General features: G+C 42.9%; 1 protein-coding gene across 1 annotated transcript in view; it reads left to right on the top strand.

The window, feature by feature from the left end:
- The window catches only part of ofcc1 (orofacial cleft 1 candidate 1), a gene marked incomplete at both ends in the record, with an annotated part of 80,482 nt that overhangs the window by 28,121 nt on the left and 30,865 nt on the right, over positions 1 to 21,496 (top strand). Inside the window, 5 exons of the mRNA XM_079292341.1 lie at positions 3,239 to 3,427; positions 5,291 to 5,436; positions 17,628 to 17,873; positions 20,474 to 20,726; positions 21,148 to 21,311. Of these exons, the coding sequence (XP_079148467.1) occupies positions 3,239 to 3,427; positions 5,291 to 5,436; positions 17,628 to 17,873; positions 20,474 to 20,726; positions 21,148 to 21,311 (998 nt within the window). The remainder of the gene's footprint in view (positions 1 to 3,238; positions 3,428 to 5,290; positions 5,437 to 17,627; positions 17,874 to 20,473; positions 20,727 to 21,147; positions 21,312 to 21,496) is intronic.

Here is a 21,496-nt window from a genome sequence, read left to right as displayed (position 1 = left end):
CCTCAGGAGAGTGTATTCGGTGTTTTAACGTAGAGATAAGCTAAAGGCACACAGGGTTAACTGACCTTTCACATTAACTGAATGATCCAGTTACATTGGGTTTGATTGAACCCAAATGACTAATTAGATTAGCTTCTTGTTTCATGATCGCTTTTAGTGGATCACTATGAGCACGCCGAGGAGTCTGCCCATAACTGCATGGCTGCTTCAGTTCCCTGCCTTTTTTCCAGGACTCCTCATCTAATGTCCTCTTTGGAACGCTGCCCTGCACATTCAGGATGCGCTCCCCTCCAGGCCGGTCCTAGTCATCAGAGTTTCAAACCGCAACGTTACATCATGCCGTCCCAATCAGTCGCACTCCGCATCCCGCCGATTAATTCAACAATGTCCGGATTCCAAATGGATGGATTCAACCTTTTGAATCCCGTTTGCAGAGATACTCGTGTAAACGCTCACAGTGGTTGCAGTAAACAAGCCTAAAGGATTGCATGTGGGGAGCAAATACAGAGCATGTGGGACAAACAGACCCAAAGGTGACAGTGTCTTGCCTCAAAAGCACACTGAAAGTTCCCAGTTCCCAGAAAAAGACAAAGACAGCCTTTGGAACATGGTCAAGACTGATTCAACTTTCAAGAGCAACAGAACTTCACCAGGGAGACTGAACGGGTCTTAAAAATGGCATATTGGAAAATGCCAGTATGCATTGAGCGTCTGTTATTGCCATTACAATGCTGTGGATTACAAGAAGATAAACTCTTGTGTGAAGCGACACCGAGTCCTCGCCGTATCCTAGCAACCTCAACACAAGATCCGGACATGGACTCGAGGGTAATCCGTGAGTCAATGACCTCCGATCCCTCTGTACCTTCGGACCAGTCGACAGGCAATTAGGGGCCTAGGTGAGCAAGAACCGCCATCCCAGCCTGGTTGCATCTCACCGGTAACACAGCGGTGGGGTCTTGACAGTGTTGCGGCCCTCAGGCTTTTCTCTTTCCTCTGCCTTTTTTTATTGTGTGCGAGCAGGAGAGAAAAGAGGTGTGTTGAGTTATGCAGTTGCGAGGTGCACTCATTTGTATCTCTACCCTGGAAAATGTTTGTGCATGTATGCAAGTGTCTACATATTAATATCTTTGTTTGTACGCCTTCCTGTGTGTGGGTGCGTCAATGCAGTGCACTGGATGAATGTGTGTGTGTGTGTGTGTGTGTGTGTGTCTGCTGGTCTTAACACAGCTCAGAGCATGGGGGGGGGGGGGATAACAAGGAGATTGTTGTTGGCCTTGAGTGCCCGGAGAGGCTGGAGTTGTGGCAGCTCCAGCGCTCTGAGTTCACAGATGTAGCCCTTAGCTGTCGAAGCTGTCGATGCTGCTGCCTCCGCGCTCATTCTGGTTCCACGGCGTCTGCGCATTAGCAAGTGGGGCCTTGTGTAATGAGTGTGTGTGCGTGTGTGTGTGTGTGTGTGTGTGTGATTGTGCAGTCAAAGAAAGCATCTTTATCCACCTTAGTTCAGTTCTGTGAGTCCACGGCTGCTGTTGTTGTTGCTAATAGAGATTGTGATGTGTGTGTGTGTGTGTGTGTGTGTGTGTGTGTGTGTGTGTGTGAGTGTGTAAAAGCAGCTGGCTTTGCTCGGCCTCATAATTAAACAGCAACACACACATACTTTGCTGAAATGTGCTCAAGTGCACATATTAGCGATAAACTGTCAAAACGATGCACTCCAACTTAAATGAACAACAGCTGATTTGGATGTTTTTAAAAGTTAGATATGCCAAATGTACTGTATTTTTATTTCTGCTTGGAATCTGTGATAAACGCAAAACTGACAAAGTTCCAACATTTCGTATATTTGATACAAAGGGTCTCTGACATTCCCATCTTTGACATTTCTTCATTGGCAGTCATTTTTCAATGCACTTTCAGAGTGTGTACGAAATATTTTGTCCCGGCATTAATATATGATTACACCGTGTTAAAAAAAACATTTGACTGATGGGAGATGATTGGTATCTTGGCAGAACAGTGATTTTACAGTTATGTAATGTCATGGAAATGTATAAATATAAATTATTTTATCCCTTGACGAGAACAAATATAACCTTATTACCTTGTAACTGTAGGCACTCCACCTGTTTACCAGCAAAGCGCTGGTAATTAAAGTCTACATCTGTGTTAGGATGAAATCTGATTTCAGACTCGCTTAAAAATAGCAGTGAGCAGACTCTTCCTGCCATTTAAGCTGTCAGGAGGATTCCTGATGTGTCGCCTATATTTAAATTATTATCACTGATATATTTAATCCCGCAGCGAGAAAAAAAATTATCATCGCAGAGGTTTCCATATGCATCATATAGATGTGACTGGTTCGACGGGGGGAAAAAAGTTTCACATCGTGAGATTTGTACATGTATCAAGCTAAGGTTTACTTAATTACATCCTCCAGGCAATGCAGGAACCCTTTTTTAAATTCTGTGAATGTTAATATGCTAAATAATGCAGATCTCCAACTCTTCAAGCATGAGACACACATCTGGCGGCTTACCATTTAAATTACAGCAAAAAAAAAAAAAACGAGTGAGACAGATAGAGAGAGAGGAGAAAAAAAAGGGTAAGGATGAAAAAATACTTTAAAAGTAATTTTATAAGGAAGAGAAGAATGGCTGAAAATGTATTACAACCAAACTTAATTTCTTTTTCGATTTTTCATCATTTCTAATTGCATACATTAGAGCGTTGAGGCTGGGAAGGTTCAGCTCTGAGATTGTGTGAGACAGAGATGATGTGCAGTGGGAGCCCTATAAGTCAACACTCCCACTCTCTTTAAAGAGTCAAATCAGAGTCACCAGAATACCAAAACACCTTGTACCTCAGACTGCCTCACAGTAGAACAATAAGACAAAGGCACCAACACTTCCAGTGTGTTCACAAAGACTGTTTTATTTCTTGGTACTGCAAAGAACATATTATCCAACAACAGGTATTCTTCTTATTTTAAGTCTGATTACAAACCTGGAATTTTTGGCATTTTAGACTTTTTTTTGGAATGAAACCGTACTTTTTTACTTATATTATATTATTGTGTATTTTGGTGTATTTAATTATTTATAGGATTCAGAGTGCTTTTTTTTGTCAATTATATATTTTTTAAATATTTCATCAGCAGTTGAAGTGTATACTCGTAATCATTTGGATTCCGTAATATAAATACCACTCAACCACCCTTGATCCTCACTATGATTGCCAGATGTGGTTTGCAAAGGAAAACAAACATCAACCTTTCTTTCTTTTTCACACTCAATGCATATTATTTCTTTCTTTTTTTGGGGGGGGGGGGGATGCAGGGAAGAATTCCTCCTCGGGAGCCATTTCTGGAAACACGGGAGACAAGAGTGATCCATGCAGGGAGAAAGCCGAGGGTGCAACTCACTACAAGGTAACGTTGGGATTCAAGGCAAAGTGTTCCCTCCCTTGCAATGATCACCCGCTCCGCTTTCGCCTTCCTTTCCCTTTTCCTCTCTGCACCCCTACACACACCTCCCTGGCTTATTATCTGAGATTTGTCAAAATACATTTCACACTAACAGGTATTCGTCAGCCTTCAAAGCCAGTTCAGATCTGCTTGACAAGCCAAAGCAGCTCAAATTCTGTGAAATCAGAAACGCCAGCCAGGGCCTCTCTCTTTTTTTTTTCTTCTTCCCCAAGCCGCTCTAAACACGCCTCTTCCTGTGCTACAGAGGACTTAAGCTAAATTAATCAAAGCCTGCATGTTACCTGCCATACTTTGAAGTGGTAATTGCAAAATGACTTTGTGTGCTGATCTGGCATTGCTGCCTCCCGGTCCGCCCCGCCATTGTGCCTCGGCTGCGGCCTTTTGTTGTCGTAATGTTATTGTTGAGGTAGTGAGAAGCCTATGAACGACATCAAGCCTCCGTCTGTCACACACACACACATATATATATATATACACATCCTCCACTCCCGCCTGAGCCTCGATCCCTTCAAGTCTTTATTCTTACTAACTTCCCTCCACTGATGTACAAGAGGCTCTCCAGACCACCATTAATCAGTGATGACCTGTTAAATTAATGAGTTTGTTGATATGAGGTTTTATTTCTCCGCAGCCTCTGTAGACTGTGTTTTGTTTTTCCCTTCTCCTCTTGGCCTTTAAAACCTTGCTAACTCTGTCAAATGTCATGGTGTGGAACCCAGTTGTCCAATGATTAAGTGGAGTGATCTCCAACCTGCACCAGCCTGGGAGCGCAGGGGATCAGATTTCAACCCTTCAACCTGCAGTGCAAGCCTAATTAAAATGAATTTTCTCCAGGCGACCACTTTGCCCACAGGGCAGGAATCCAGCTATATACGGAATCTGCTCTTAAGGTATTGCATTAAATTTATCGTAGGGAGACACCGGAGAACATTGTGGTTTATATATCTCCTGCATTTCTTTTCCTCTGTGCTTTCTTTCCCGCTCCTTTCCACCTTTTTTATTGTGATCATCACTCTGGAATCCAAGCTTGCTTTGGCAAAGATTGCCCTATGAAAACGGATGGAGCTTTTATGGGGCCCTGCCCATTTACTACTTCCTGGGCCCAGTTCATCTCTGAGGGAGAGAGAGAGAGAGAGAGAGAGAGAGAGAGAGAGAGAGAGAGAGAGAGAGAGAGAGAGAGAGAGAAAGACAGAGATGGAGGAGAGGAAAAGATGAAACAAATGAAGGGAGGCAGAGTGAGACAGGGGTGGAAGAAAGCGAGAGGTTGCTTATTCCAACTGTGGATCTCATTAACATACATCAGCGAGTATTTCACAACTTCAAGCAGAAAGACACTAAGCCCACCCAAGGGCAACACAGGCAGGGCTGACAGGGCCAGGGAAAGCAAGCCGTTAACATGTTGGCGGCTTAACAAATAATATCTGCTCCCAAGTACCTTGGTGAAATATTTAAAACCCCACTTCCTAACTCCATTTGACTGTGTTTATGACGATGAAGGTAAACGACTTGTGTGGAAAAAAACAGTGCCAGCTGCTCAAATATCACATATTTAACGCCGCCCGTCACTGTACGCACGTTTCCCCCAAATGTACTCGACTTGAATGATGGCCTGCCGTGTGCGATTTTGCCGTCATTCACGTCTCATGTCAATTGAGGCGCGGTTGAGATATAGGAGAGACTCCTAAAGTGCCGCGCACACTGTCACTGTCACCGTGTGCATCCCCCAAGATAAATTCAGAGGCCTGTTTCCTGCTTTGATTACAAATGACATCCGCATGTGTTCTCCCCGATTCCTGCTCCTCACAGAAGAAGCCAATCAAGAAGACAAATAGCTGCGGCCCCAGCATGAGCGGCGGCAGCGCACCGCCTCGGCAGGCAGGCAAACAGAAGATGCAGCCTTCAACGGAGAACCTCTCCACGGAGGAGATGGAGGAGTATACATTCTCCCTACAGTGAGTCTCACCACTCATTATCCTGCCTCAGTCTTGTGAAATTCGAAACGTTGGAAAGGAATAAATAAAAAGAGAGAAGAAAAACGCGAGTGACAACGGCTTCCTGTGCCTCACAGACACAGTGATGCGCACGCGGCATCAAGCAGACAGACGCTGACAACAGAATGTGCCGACTGCAACACCTCCTGTATGGATGTAGTTACAGTAGCCAAGTGTCATCCAGAGTTTGCATCTGCTGGTGCTTTAATCTTGCATAGGTCATCTTTAATTAGTTAACATAAATAAGTCACAGGCAAAGTCAATTATGTGAGAGCTTTGCAAGAAAGCAGGGAATTTCTATTATCAATAAGAGCTTACATTGATGCATCATATCACAGAAAAATATTTTATTATATTGTCAACTTTTCATTTAGTCATTTTCAAAGAAATAAAAATCTGTCTTATTCACACTAATTTGGTTTGTAACAATATTACATTTAGCCTCTTACGTCACGATGTGTTTGTATTTGTTTCCTCTGCACAACAAAATGCAACAAAGGAAGTTTGGGAAAAATGTATTTTCCGTCTCTGCCGTGGCTTACAGCATTTGATTTTAATGAGAAAAAGTGGGGATATATTAAATACAAACAAAGCAGGAAGAAAAGCATTTCTAACACCTTGGCCAAACGCGTTAAACGCAACAAGGTGCACCACTGCGTATGCCCACGAAGCATCACAATAGGCTGAAAGAGAAATTGCTTATTTCAACAAAAAAAGTCACAGGTATTTGTTTTTATTTGAACGTCAAAAATAAATTAAGGGGAGGGGATTACCACACACACACTACTACACTAGGGGGGAGAGAGAGAGAGAGAGGCAGAGAGAGGGAGCCTGTGTGTGCATGTGTGTGTGTGTGTGTGTGCATGTGTGTGTGTGTGTGTGTGTGTGTGTGTGTGTGTGTGTGTGTGTGTGTGTGTGTGTGTGAGAGGGAGACAGAAAGAGAGCTCTCCCTGGAGATTTAAAAGGACCCATGTTTCCTCATTTCTGGGAGTTGGTAATTTATAGCTGCTGGTCACATATTAAACAAGATCAGAGACTACTCCCTGACATCTTCTGAACATACTGGGGGAATTCAAATGATTACCAGCGTATCCTGCCAACAAATGACGACACTGGGACTATCTTGAGGGAGAGTGAATACAAAACGAACACAGAAACCCAGGCAGGCTGCACACAAAGGGACACAATTAAATGGTTTCCACGATTATTCATAGTGCCGCTTTTTACCTCTGAGCAGTTGCCGGGCTCCGTGAGATGAGACATTTCCGTCAGTTATAGGTACGGATTGTATTGAGTCGGAGCCCTGCCGGTTCCCTGGTGCCCTGTGAAGGTGCTGCTTCTATTGATTTTATCTTTACAAGCACACACATTACAGTATCTCTGAGCTGAGGGCTGCTTTTTTTTTTGCCCTCGCCTAATCAGAACATTAGAAAGATACGGTGCCAGTTATGGCTTTCACAGGGAAGTTAAAGACTGCGGTCTCAAAGTCAGAGCCTCACCCGTCTCTCCCGCTGTGCTGTTTGACTTCTTCTGGGATTCTCTACATTACCTGAGGACTGACAGAGACGCAGACGAAAGGAATTGCTTACGGATTTTATTTGCCGTAATGATGTCATCTCCATCTCCTCTGGCACTGCTCTGTTTGTATCTTTGTGTGAGTGCGTGTGTGCTTATATGCGTTTGTGCACGTGTGTGGGAGTGTGTTCGTGTTTGTGTGTACATCATCTCTTGACTGTGTCTGTGTTACAGTGTGTGTGAGCGCAAGGAATGCCTGCGTATACATGCATTTCATGTGGGATCAGGATTCATTCTGCAGTGATTGAGGGATATTACTGCCATCTATTGAGCCACAAGAGATTGAGCTCATTGAAATTGTCATAGGGCGTCACAGTACAAATGGGCAAATCGGATGCTCATGCATTATTAAGCAAACACTTAGTAACAGTAAGATTCGGATCGTCTCGGAATCACACAAAATATTTAACACAATGCATCCAGAACGTCACAGTCAGCACTTTATTCACTGAGTAGAATGAATGTGATGGAATGCATTGGGATGAAGCAGGCCGGTGTCTTGCAGAGCTCCACAGCATGTACAGGACATATAGTTACTGCATAACAGCATTACATATCATGCATGTAGCTGCAGGTGTGACTTCAAAGTCTAACTTTATGCTAAGAATGCAACTAAACCGTCTGAAAATATAAAAATGAAATATTGTTACTAATATTGTTATTGTTAACGAACTGTTTATTTGCATCAAATGATTAGTCATTAGCCAGTCACATACAAGTTGGCACAATTCATAATAATGTTATTGTATGACTGACGCCTTTTTTGTATTTTTACTTGTATTTCATTTCAAGTTGTTGTTTCAGTGGGGCCAGGATCAACTTCATATTTGGAGTTCGAGTATTGATTATGTTCTTTTTTAAATTATTTTAACAAAAGCTCCTGGTTGAACCTCAAAAGCTCAACTATCCCCCTAAAAAGAACTGAATGATATATGGAATCATAACAACCGTAAACCATGAATTACAATTTCAAAGACAACACAGCGCAATTTTTTTACTGCAGGTATTGACAATGCAAGTCAATTCCGGGCAAATAAAAATAAGAAAATGAAAAAAAGCCAGGAATGATTCCTTTGAGTTGGTATGCTATCTATCTGTTTGAACATGCATAAAAGGCTCCTGCCGACCTTCCGTCTTATTTGATGTCTACAAATGGAATCTCAACCACCTTTTTTTCTCACAGAATAGCACTGAGCAAAATCAAAGCACCTGATTCAATACAGCTGTTGTAATTCGATACAGGGCCAATTTAATGCTTTTGGATTGTGCGGCAACAACTTCTCGAAAAGGTAAACACACCCCGACTAAATTGATTTCACAGCTCAGAGGGTACTTTAGCAGTACTTTACACTAAGTATACTCAGCACAGTGATGGGTTACTGTTGCTAGCTTGCATTTAAGCTTGACAAACATTTAGCATTCTTTTAAATAATTGCTTACAACCTAACAATCACTTATCAGTTGTTGTTTTTTAGGAAAACATGCCGCTTCTATTGGTTCTTACTTATACAAAGTTTGATTTACATGCATCCATGAGTATTGCCAATTAGCTTTGTGTCTCACCAATGTCACCCAACTATTTTTTTTTTCTTTCTCTGGTTTTGAGGAGAGAAACCTGTTTTAATCAAAGTCATTCTCACTTTGCAATTAGATCTCATTAGTACAATTATCAAGATTCTAATTACATTGAAAAATACCCCCTAAATCTCATATCAATTATAGTATGTCTGACTTGTCCTGATCAGGAGACACGAAGAGAGAAAGTGACAGAGTAAAGACAAGGCTGTATGGGAGGTAGAATACAAAAAAAGAGCAATCCACATCCTCTGGAGGCTAAATGACTGCAGAACTAAATCCATCTGTCCCAAAAGCGTTTATTCCAAAAGACTCTCTGGCCTTTTGGGGATAAATGTCACTTAACCTTTATTCATTTTTTTCCCCTTCATATTCAGAACTATTTTGTTACCGGCAATGATGTTATGATTAGTTACATCCTAGTGATGAGTCAAAATAAATACAGTTTTAGCATTTCGCTTTCGAGCCAAAAATCAAACACCGTTGTTAAATCCGTAGATGAGTATAAGGTGGAAATAATTATCACCTGTGGTTGCACAGTCCCTCATATGCCAACGTGTGGCAGGCAGCAGTACACAATGACACACACAAACACGCACAGACCTGCACAGTATGTTATAGCGGTGCAGTATGGCGCTGGTGCACCGGCACAACACGCACGCACACATGCACAGCTTGTTCTTGTTGTGGAGTCAGGGAACACACTGACCTAATTTCCCCCAGTTAGCTCGCCTCGTTGGGGACCAACAATCCTCCCCAACCGAGCCTATCAGAGCACTCACTCACTGAGTGTCTCTGTCTCTTCCTGTGCCCTCCATCTGTTTGAGTCTGCACGCTGTACATGCTCAAGTGTCAGGTTATAGCAGTAAAGTCTGCCGTTACATTGTTCACGGCTGCTCAGCTACACGGTATCATGTGCGGAAGACGATGATAACATGCACCCTGCAGTGTCACTCCTCTTCTGAAGAAGAGCCATTTGCTATCATTGAGGGGGAGAGAGATCGGCCTCCAGTAGTGGACAGAGAAAGAGAGAATAAAACACCTGAAATAACAGCGAGTTCCAGGCTGTCAATCCCCCTGCATACTGCTCCGAATCACGACTCAGTGCAAGGGTCAATCAATTCTGATGTAATGCTGGTGGGAGAGGTGGGTGGAGATGGCAGCGCGGTTCACCCCTGGGTCTCCAGTGCTTTCCTGTGCTGAAGGGGGCAGGAATGCGTCTGTGTGTGTGTGTGTGTGCGTGCGCAAGTGCATGCAAGTGCATGTGTGAAAGAGAGGGCCCCTGGCTACCGCGGCCCGAGTGCACATGTTAGGGTTTTTATGCAGCCAGACGCGCCCTGGGTCACTTCGGATCTCACAGACACACACACACACACACACACACACACACATACACAACCTACGTGCTGCTTCCTTTATGGAAATCGGAGCTGTCAGCTCTGTGACAGGCTAATGTTGCAATATGATTGGTTAATCTGCAGTGAAGTGGCTGTCAGTCAGAGCTGACTGTAGTCCCATTGGTGGTCTGGGTCAAATGTATGCCTTTCCCACAGACACGGAAGAGAAAGTAAGTGTATGTGAGTGTGTGGGGGGGGGGGGGGGGGGTCATTTGAGTGATTGCTTGCGATTTGAGCATGATTGTGTGTGCATGATTGTGTGTGTGTGTGTGTGTGTGTGTGAGAGAAAGAGAGGTAGACCAGAGGTGACACCTCCCTCACGCTCTTCTTTTTTCATCTGTAATGACTGGTACCCCAGTCTGACATAACCATCTAAAAAAGATCAACAAACAACTCCCCAAGATCTTCAAAGTGGATTTGTGCATGCAGATACATGTAAGCTAATGCACTGTAGCGCAAACATGCACGAACGCACTCTGCCCTGTGCAAATAAATATGAACTTTTAGATACACACCGCTGACTGGCAGCTCTGATAATATAACTGACAAGCCGTGGATGTCGATGCAATCACAATTTTATTCTCACATTTGTGTGTGTATGCATGATGTCATCAGAACCTACTTTAACCAATGCCACTTCAGAACCAGAGCACGCTTGATTGAAAGTTGCACTGACGCCATGTCACACATATGACATAAGAGTGACTCTGTTGAAAACACACTGCCCAGCACAAACATGTGGCCCCTGTACGCTGTGTTTCCCAGCCTCATCAGAAGTCAACAGGTTTAACACAACTGATGCCTAATCTGCTCTGTGACGCTTGGTGGCATTTCAAGTCATGTCTTTGCACAGAACAACTTTATTCTCTGTCCATCAGCCACTTAATTGCTCTCTCCGTGCACACATATAACACATGGTTCGTCTCGCTGGCTCGTAATTATTTCCTCTCTCCCGATGGTTCTTTCTCTACCTCGCTTTCTCTGCCTCTAATTTACTCCGTCTTTGCCTTGCCGTCCCCTCCTCATTCTCTCTCCGTCTCTATCTCTCTGGTGACAGTGTCCTGCAGTTATGAGGCAAGGCCCATACTCAAGCCTCCGCAGCACTCTTCTCTGCACGCCTCACCCAAGTTGATGAATGGATGTATTACACATCTACTGGCACCATGTTTTGAGTATTTTTCTCACTGCCCACACAAAATAAAAGTTTATAGAGAGAAAAACAACCTGTTCTTCATTGTTGAGGACTGTGGTGGAAGCTGTAGTAGCCGTGTGTGTGTGTGTGTGTGTCTGTGTGTGTGTGTGTGTGTGTGTAACGGATGCCTGGGAAGTCCCTGTGTGTTTGTTGATCCCGGGTGCATCTGCATTGGAAATGTTTCCATCCTCGTTTATGGCGCACCAAGGGACCTGCCATTTCCATGTTTTAATCCCCTCTCGTGCTAAGTCAGGCGCTCCATAAAAACGCCACATGTTGCATGACGGTGAAACTATACCCCATGTACACTGAAACTATTCCAAGGTGTGTGAGGAGGCCAAAACACATTCTTGCACATTCAGGAGGGATTTGTTTGGCCGGTGCAGGAGTCGCACAACTGGATTTTCGCTCATCAAATTTGCGTTCTTGAATTGTGCTTTGGCTAGCTGCGTTTTAAAAAACAAACAAATGTGATACATTTTCTCTACATTTCAAATATAATTCTGTCCACGCTACCTTTTGTTTTACATAATATCTCAACACTAGAACGCAAAGACAACTCGAAAGGGTTGCCAGTAGGTGACTTCCTCAAATACCAGAGAAGAAGATTCTGAGCATGCTCAGTGAGTTTATTTTTCCTTTGGCGGCGTTAACAAATAGTAAACAACAGTAAAGCAATAGCTAAATATTTCTTGATGTATTTATACTTTTTGATATTTGGTGAGTGGTAAAAACTAAATTTGAGTCAAAATCGACACCTTTAATAAAAGGTCTTTTCAAAAATATCCGTTTCAGTGATTTAAAACTCTACTTGCGTTTGGATGAGAGGCCATAGAGGAAAACATCTGTTTTAAAGAAGACCTGTAGATGTGTAGACATGGCCTACAAGGTTTGCCTTTCAACAATGCATATCAGTGTATTGGACTGGTGACAGCTAGCCTGGCTCTGTCCAACAGTAACCAAATCCTCATATCCTCACCTCTAAGCTATTGCATTAACACATTTGTTGAATCCATTCAAAACAAGTATAAATGAGGGGGTCATGTGCCGGGCTATTTCTTGATTCAGTACTTCCTGTCTTATCTTTGTCGTGAGATTGCCAGCCAACTAGACTCCAGGAAGTTACTGCTCAGCGAATGGTTGCAACAATCGCATGCCAAATTGTTGATCATAAGCAAAGAGTAGCAATTAGTATTTTTATCTGAGTCGATTACATATAGTGGATCATTTTGATGGTCATTACCTTACCATGTCATCCTCCAGAATGCACAACCCCAACTTTTGGTTTTTTGGTTGCCCACATAAAATGCCCCACATGATACCCTCAATCACCAGCATGGCACTGATGTGAACGTTTCTTTCCTGTCCACTTAGATCCTCCATCGCATTGTAAAAATGCTACACCCAATCTCTTTTGGCTACACCCTGAATACCTGCCATTGTGGTCCCATTTTGTCAATGAAAGTCATTTATATGTATTCTTGCTTTGCCAGAGTGTCTGTAAAGAGCTGTGTTATAAAGGTAATTGCCCTTGGAACAAATACAATTAAAATAGAGAGAGACAGAGCATGCACAAAGTTAAATCTGAGGCATTTTTTGTGTATTTTTTTTTCAGTACAAATAAAACTTTTCACAAGATGATATACAAAAGGACTCAATTATCTAAAAGCCTTGCAGGCATATACTGCTGCTTTGTTCAACTTGTTTTTTATGCACACACACATTCAAGGTGCTTTGGAAAACGATACCAGCTTAGCAACCAATGATTATCATTTAATACATCTTGTGGGAGCGGGTTTCTTTGTGATTTCCACTTTGTGAGGTTTCATAGCTTCCTGTATTATATTTGCCCCACCTGTGCAAAGCCCCGCTAACATGCCAATCATTACGTCAGCTCATGTGCTTCTGCGTAAATGCAATAAATAGGCAGTTAAAGTTTCTACTGTGGGAATTACTGTAGCATCTGTACATGATTTATAAACTTGGATTGGCATTCATAGTGTGCATTAGTTCATGTTTATGCATCACAGAGTTGACTAGAAAGGTGCAATCAGTAGAGTGCAGATCTCCGCCAGGTGTGTCTCCAGCGACCACTGCTGTAGTGTTTGACGTTGGGCTGTCACTAAAACTTATTTTCTATTGATTCATCTATTTTACAGATGATTCCAAACGATTAATTTTCCTTCATTTTATTTAAGTTTATTTTATTTTGACAAACAATATGTCATTGAATAATGTAGCACAAGAACATTTTTTAAGTGAGATTTATATGTTAAAGCGCAAAACTGTAGGTTGATGTCGATGTGCGACTGTACGTGCAAAACATATGCTCCCCATATTGGTACAGTTTGGAGTGTGGGGAAGCCTAATATAAAACGATTCTCTCATGGGTGCAGTATTATATATGAGATTTTCAAAATATGGTTTCATGAGTATTTAGCAGCTACAAGAACAAAAGATTAAGGATGTTGAAAGTTGGTTTAGAATATTGATAACGACGCATTTTCAGCATCTACGTCATTGATGATGCCGACTAATCGTGGCAGTTCTAGTTTGATGAAATGAATACAACCCACAAATGGCCAACCCCCGGTCTAGACTGCAAGGGTATCGGCCATGATTTTCACTCGCACGTCTCACAACAGATACGGTCTCATTTCACGTCTGCGCCATCACCTGTTCGACAATAAAAAGACACAGACTGTGTGCAGGCGGCGATGAACGCAGCAGTGTGCAGTTTTGTTAACTGTTAGCAAACACACAGCCTAAAACAATACAACTGAGCAAACCTCACTGTGTCTGACCTGCAGCTACCGGTCGGCGGGGTGGGGGGGGGGGGGGGGTGGTCAAGAGTAGTGAGTGAGGAGCCAGCAGTCAATCAATGTGCGTATCAAACAGGCAATAAAAGGCATTTTGAGAAAGTTTGAGTCACTGCGACCACGAGAGGTCCTTGAGCATGCAGCCACAAATGACAAAATAGTTTGCAGTTTGGTGCAGCAGTCTGTTCGTCTGTTGTTTGTACATTTGTTTACAAGTTGCAAATTAAGTTTCACGTGATTTATCTTTTTTCCTCAACAACAAAAGTCCCCAGAAAGGAGCTAGCTGTGTAACCCACAGAGGACAGATGACTGATTCTCTCACAATCCAAAACAAACGCATCATTAGTATTCTTCAAAAATGAAATGTAAACAAAGATGTGGTATCTTCAGTTCTATCTCTTGACACCTAAGATAATTCCATAATCACCAAAACACTCATGCATCTGGGCCACTGAGAAAACAATCACGTCATCCGTCAATCTTTTCAGTCTATTTTCACACTATTCTTTTTTTTTCTTTCTCTGTTTCCCCAACAGCAAACCCTTCTTAGACTATGTGGGAAAAGATTTGGGGTTTTAGTGCATTTATAAACAATGCCGGTGGCCAAAATAATAAAGTGACAGAAAATAACGTAATCCTCAAAATAAATGGATAAGTCCAACACTTAAAGTGGCCTTAGACTGGAGGGTTTAAGACATCAGGGCAACGCAAAGGGGTTCTGAGGGTTACCTTCGCTCTCCTCAGCCCTGGAGCCTCCTCAGCATGAATCTGCTCTTTAAAATGTAACACCCCACTGTACTCTCCTCTCATCAACCCCTCCGTCTCTCATTACTCATAGCGTCTTAGAGGTTTAATACCTGTCTGTACTTGCTGTTCACGTTGCGCTATTTTTAAAAGCACACTTCCCTTTGTTGTCATGCCGCACAACACGAAGGGACACAGCCACGGGAAAACCAGTCCAGGAGATGATTCTTGCGCCAGTGGTTGACAGATATATGCTAGTTAAATGTGATTTACAGGCTTTGGCACTCTGTGGCAAGGTTTAAGGAGAACGAGTCATTTTGCGACGTGCTTTGATGACATGGGAATGAACAACAGACATATTAAGACTGAGATAATGAGGGAACATCTTCTGGCCCAGATTTCCCCAAATCATACACTACAATTAAAATACAGTATTATGTGCCAATGCATGCCTGTTGAAATGGTTCGTATCATCTCTGGGCCGCTACGCCACATGCTATCACTCGTTCAGGGGACAAGCTGTGAAACATCCTTCCTTCCTGCAAGATAAAAAAAAAGCCCACACCTCCACCCCCTTCCTTGCATTTCCCTCTTTTTCTGTATTGTACTTTTGTAATTGGAGGTGCCATAATCAAATCAATTCAGTGGTGATAACAGATTTCACATCACGTTACCGGTTTCCTTTTGGAAGAGAAGCCGCTACATGAAGACGGCTAAAAATATTCCTCTTTCATGCATCATCAATATCTTCATGATATGAAAGATGGGCGTCAGGTTGTATTTGCTGTTTTCGTTTAATGTCACTTGACAGGGTAGCATCTTGCCTGTGTCTGTGACACACTGCTTTTTTTTTTTTTTTTGTCTACTCTGTAATTCCACTTTCGCAGACACGCAGAAAGCAGTTTCGTACCACCACACAGTGAAGCGCGTCGTGAGAAAAGCCTGGAACAGAATGTCGGAGCCTTTGTCAAAATCATACTGGAGAGGCAGAGGCGCGCATTTGCTCAAACATCATCACCCTTCGGTTTGCGTCACACTTCAAAATCTTCTATAAACACACACTTGACGCCAGAATACAGTCAAAGCAAAACTTATATTTGTTGCAGTGACCTCAAAGCTGACAAAATGATGTTTGCAATATCTTCTGTAATTCAAAAGTCTCATGTGTCGCTTATTTATCTGAATCTTAAAGTTATCTTTATTGCCAGTGTCATTCATCAATGTGGAGGATGTAGCATCACATTATAAAGAGCTGAGACTTTGTTCTTTTACCACAGACTGCTTCTCTCATCTAACATTAATTACTCTAACAACAGTAACCAAGGCCATCAGATGATTTAATTTACATGGAATGAAAAAGCAATAGATGCCACGAATTCTTCCCACATCCCTGCTGCATATATGATCTTGAATGAACAGCATCTCACTGACCTCACACAGGAAATCTACAGTGTACATCCAGTGGGACGCTTGGAACGCATGCTGTACTTTACAATCTCAACCTGAAACTGACTTTTACGTCAGATGTTTATCCTCTCTGCTCGAGTTTACTTCAGCCTGAGCTATGAATATTTAGCGGCGCAAACTGTTGACTGAGCATTTTCTGAATGAATCTCGAGTTCTCCCACGTGTACCGTGCGCTTCACCGCCGCTCTCGTGTGCATCCACTGAGGAACTCGATAACTTCAAATAATTTAACACTTCAGAGAGTGTACCCACCTCACAGGAACAGGGAAGATGATCTCTTTTGTTTTAAATGCAGCTGTGCGACGGCTCTTATTTCAGCAGCAACACAAGCAAAAGACAGCACAGCGCTGCACTTTGATGTAAGTCTAGCCTAATTATTTGGTAAGGGGAGGGGGGGGGGTGTAATACAATTGATTCTGTTTTTTTTCTCATTTTTGGGTCTTTAGGCAGTGTACCATTTTCCCTAGATACACACTACAAAGTGAATTCCAACTGTGCTCTGGGACACGGTGGTGAGACACAGGGATGTCCACAGGCAAAGGCCTGAAGTCACACTCTGTGATGCTAACCATAGCTACCGACTTTAGCCTGCGTCGAATTACTGCCAGCCAGACGATTGGGCTCATCAATGTCTGCTTGTGTTGACATGTTCAAACTGTAATAAATAGATTTCTATGCACTTTGTAACTGTACACACTCATTTACTGCACACACAGACACACACTGTACAGTGTTGCACATGCTGTGCACGGAGTGTTTTATGCTAGGCTGTTACCAGCCCATTGTAACATATTTTGAATTTTTCTCTCCTCTCCACTGTTCCATCTGTGCCCTCTTATTTGAAAGGGAATAGTTGAGCAGGCCTGACAAAGGGCGGCACAAAGGAGGCAGAGGTGCTGAGGGAAGCCGAGCACTGCTGGAAGGGATTTATATTTGTGTTTGTGTGTGCATGTGTGAATGCGTGTCAATTTGAATACTGCTATTACCCTACCTATTTCTTATTGCCTGCATCGGATGATCGCAGACAAATGCTTTTGAATACTACACGTAGTGCACTGAAAAGTACGTATTTGCACTGTGAATTGCAGCGTATGTTTGTAAACATAACATCTGGTGTGGAAGCTCACCTTTATATTTGTAACTGCTGAGGTCTACAGGCTGCGAAGCTGGAAATGTGATGCAAAAGATCAAGAATGAAAGGAGAGGAAAAACATATTGTACTAAGACTTTGTACAGTTAGAGGACAACACTGATACACAATATTGCATTTGTACAGCTATTTAAATATATGTTTTATTCATATTATGTTTGTCAGAAGAAAAGAAAAATACAAAAAAAACTTGTCCTGTATTGTGCATCTGATTTTCCTCTGTCTAAAAACAGATCAGCACCGACTGGATCCGGCCCGTCACGCCTGTCCGAGCGAGCCCGTCTGGCCCTCCGCATGCTGCCGTCCGAGCTGGGCCTGTCGTTGCCGCGGCAACAACAGTCGCATAGTAGCTGGCGTTGCTCCGTTCTGCAGCTCGGCCTCATTATGCTGCTGCTGGCTTTGATGTGGTTTGTGAGGCTCTACCTGCATTACTGCAGCCAGTGGCTCTACCTCCAGGCCATAGCAGTTCCTGTCAACAAGTGAGTTTGCTTGCTTTGATATCACCCTGCACGCACGCACGCACACGCACACACACACACACACACACACACACTCACACACTCACACACACATTGGATATACTCGCATAGAGCAGGACTACATTAGCACATGCATCGCTGCTGACATAAATCCTTTTACATGGAGGCCAGGTACATCCATAGATAACTGAAGCAAATTGCGGAGGCGCACACGTGCACTCACCCACGACACATGCATTCAAGCTCAGAAGCACACACACATGCAAAGTACGTTTGTGAAATGGGATTTGGAGGGGTTAAGGAGCAGAGGAGAGAACGAGGATGTGCAGTGTGTGTGTACACTGGATACGCCCAAATCATCTGTTTGGAATCCCCCCATTAACATTTTAACAAGACTCTCTGAATATTAACAAACCATTTGCTGGGGGAGTTTGTTGACTTCACCGCACGGTTTAAAGTCCCAAAAGGCTACATTATTTGGAAGGAATTTATTGTTATTATTTGGTACACAGCATTGATAATAAACAGCAATAAGATACCACAGGACTGTTAAATCACATCTCAATGGCATATGGTGCTAATTTAATTCATCACAATAAAACAAGCTGGCAAACATGCATACAACCCGGTTTTTATTACAATAACATGGGGGTGCAAACATCACACATTAAATCATGGAAAGTGATCGAGAGAGGCTGAGGGATAAAAAGAAGGGATGGACTGAGGGGGTGGATTGGAGGTGAAAAAACAAAAATGCGAAAACAGAGGGGGTCAACGTTGGATGACAACTTCCACATGTCCAAATCTGCTGCTCTTCCTCCGAGCACTTCTCTCTCCATGCAATGGCCAGAGCTGGTGGTGCCCAGAGAGAGAGAGAGAGAGAGAGAGAGAGAGAGAGAGAGAGAGAGAGAGAGAGAGGGAGAGAGAGAGGCCAAGTGACAGTCAGAGTGGCTAGTGTGATGACAGGCCTCCCTCCCTTCTTGTTTTTATCTCACTCAGTTTTTTCCTCCTCTCTCACTCTTTCTCTCTGTCTCTCTTTGCCTTCTTCTTCCTCACCCTCGGACATCAGTGGACAGCAAAGTGTGCCCAGGGGCCAAAATGTTGCTTCAGTCACCTATGAGCTCTCCTTTCCTCCTTTCTTTTTAGTTTTTTTTATATACTGACATAAGTAATACAACGGTGTATAATTGCTCTTGTACAAGTCCTGTTTTCGAAAGTTGGCTTCACTAAAGTAAATGCAAAACTACTCATCATGCACCCAGTCATATGCTCCTTTCAGTGATGAATATTATTCGATATTATATTATTGGCCGTTTATTGCAATCATGCATCACTATCGAAGCAACATTTTAGCTGCTGGGTCAGGTAGGGCCAACATTCTTTTTTTTGTCCCGTTGGGTAGAAAATAAATACACTTTATAAATACACTTTCAAATAAAGTGTACTTTATTACAATGTAAAATACAATGTATTATATGTTGATTCTAGGTTTTCAAGATTTATTTTGTAATGAAATAAAAAATGCGCACATAAAGAACTAACCTGTTGTCCTGGAGTAAATGTTAGTAGTCTTAGTTTCCACAACCAATCGACATCCACATTGCCTGACAATAGCACTGTGCATGCTGACACCATTACATAAGTACCTGTACATGCAGGTTTGAAATTTCAAATATCACATTTGAAGAGACACCGAATTAGATTTAATATGGAATGATGCAGCCAATGTCAAAATGCTGTTAGAATTTATTGGACTGGAAAGTTTTATTGTGTTATATCAAGATTCCCTATAAATGAAATATTCCCCTGTCATTCTCTGAATGAGATTTATCAGTGCAATTTATCTGGGATATATAACTCTACAGTATTCAAAATAACAGTGAACTCTTCTGTCTGTACCGGCCATTCAGTGAGGTAACCTCAACAAGGTGCTCTAAAAGGACTTTTGGAGGATCGAATCTGTGTGTTAGGTGTTTTTTTTCAGAGATAAAACACCAGTGGACCTCCACTGTCAGATTAATGGACAGTATCTGAGAGAAGCTTGACTCTTGGAGCAAATCAGATGGAAATTAATGAGCAAAAACTGGACCTCTCCCCTCCCAACACTGGCTCTACCTCCTCCTGACTGATGGGAAGATTAAGAAACTCATGAGGCTTGCAGTAAATGGGGAGTCTAACTTACACCAGGGGGCTGAGAAAAGCTCTCTCAAGTAACAGCACAGGTGTCAACACTGTTACTTGTAGCTTCAGTCAATTTTTGATGTATGTCATTTTTTTGTTTAATTTATGTATAGATATTCAGATTATCTTATGTTAGTTTTCTTACATTTTACACGTGACCAGTAAGGCAGCACATGCTAGTAAAACAGCAAATTCCAACGTTAATTGACATCAGACTACTTAACTATGATTGAATCAACCACAAACAATACAACGTAGTGTGTGAATTGCTGGAACCAGTTGCCCTTAAGCTGCAAAGCGTCACAAACGCAAATATACACTAGATGCATGTTGACACATACACATATTTCACACTCACACACCCACATCACAGCACATCACCCACCGCCGTTTCCCCCCCCCCCCCCCCCCCCCACCAGATTCCAGTTCCACGCACACACGGTGGACCTCGTCTACCAGAGTTCTCTGCTTCACACCCGGGAGGAGCTGGCGATGGTGGTGGTGGGTCCCCTGACCTTGAACGCAATAACGTTCCTGCTGGTTCTGATCAGATGCGGCTGTCAACAAATGTTTGGCTCACTCCCTTCCTTCACGTCAAAGTTTATCATGGCTCAGGGAGTGTGGACAGTCCTCGACCCCCTGGCAGTCTTTGCAGTGGACGCCGTCCTCGGGGTAAGTCACTTAAAAATAACTTGGACACTTGTGCACTTTAAATAGGAGTTCACTTTATCTTGGCAAAGTGACTTTAGATTACAAAAAAGGGGGGGAGGGGGGGGGGGGGAGAGGGTGAGAAAGAAAATGTGCAAGGTTAGATGGGTGTCTTTTTTGTTAGTGGCTTGGATTTTGTCAGTGAGGAAGACTGAAATGATTCGGATGGTTCACAGTCGACCAGAGGTGATATCTAAATCAAATCCCAGCTAAATGGCGTTGTTATGGATGTGAAACCATGTGAGACTTAGTCCTTGAGCTGTCACGTGATCTTCCTTTGATCAATCTCTGTCCTGGGCAAGAGCTTCCCAATAGTGTAAATGTCCAGCCTTTTTTAACAGTTATAGATGTTTGTTTGTTTTTCTTTCAATCTCTGTCTCCTCAGCGTCTCGCCTACAGCCCAGACACACCGGTGGGTGACGCAGCCAAGCTTTACTGGCACTTCTATCGGGTTGACCAATCAGGTGCAGCAGGAGTGATCATCACTCTCTTCCTCTACGCAGTCTTCTTCCTGCTCTCCATAACCATCCTCTCCATTAACATCCTCAGGTGAGACACACCGCAAGACGATGACCTGATCCAGTTCCTGTCTTTTGGCAAACTCTGGCATATTTTCACCAAATCGAATATAAAATATATTCAACCATTAGAAGAGAAGTAAAAGAGCATTATTTTGAGAGCCAAACGGGATTAGGTTGCTGTCTTTGTTCACTCTATATGACAGCAAAGCTACC

The sequence above is a fragment of the Melanostigma gelatinosum genome, assembly GCF_949748355.1.
Source record: "Melanostigma gelatinosum genome assembly, chromosome: 20".
NCBI lineage: Eukaryota > Metazoa > Chordata > Actinopteri > Perciformes > Zoarcidae > Melanostigma > Melanostigma gelatinosum.
Note: the sequence above shows the minus strand (reverse complement) of the source record. Positions and strands in the feature narration are given on the sequence as shown.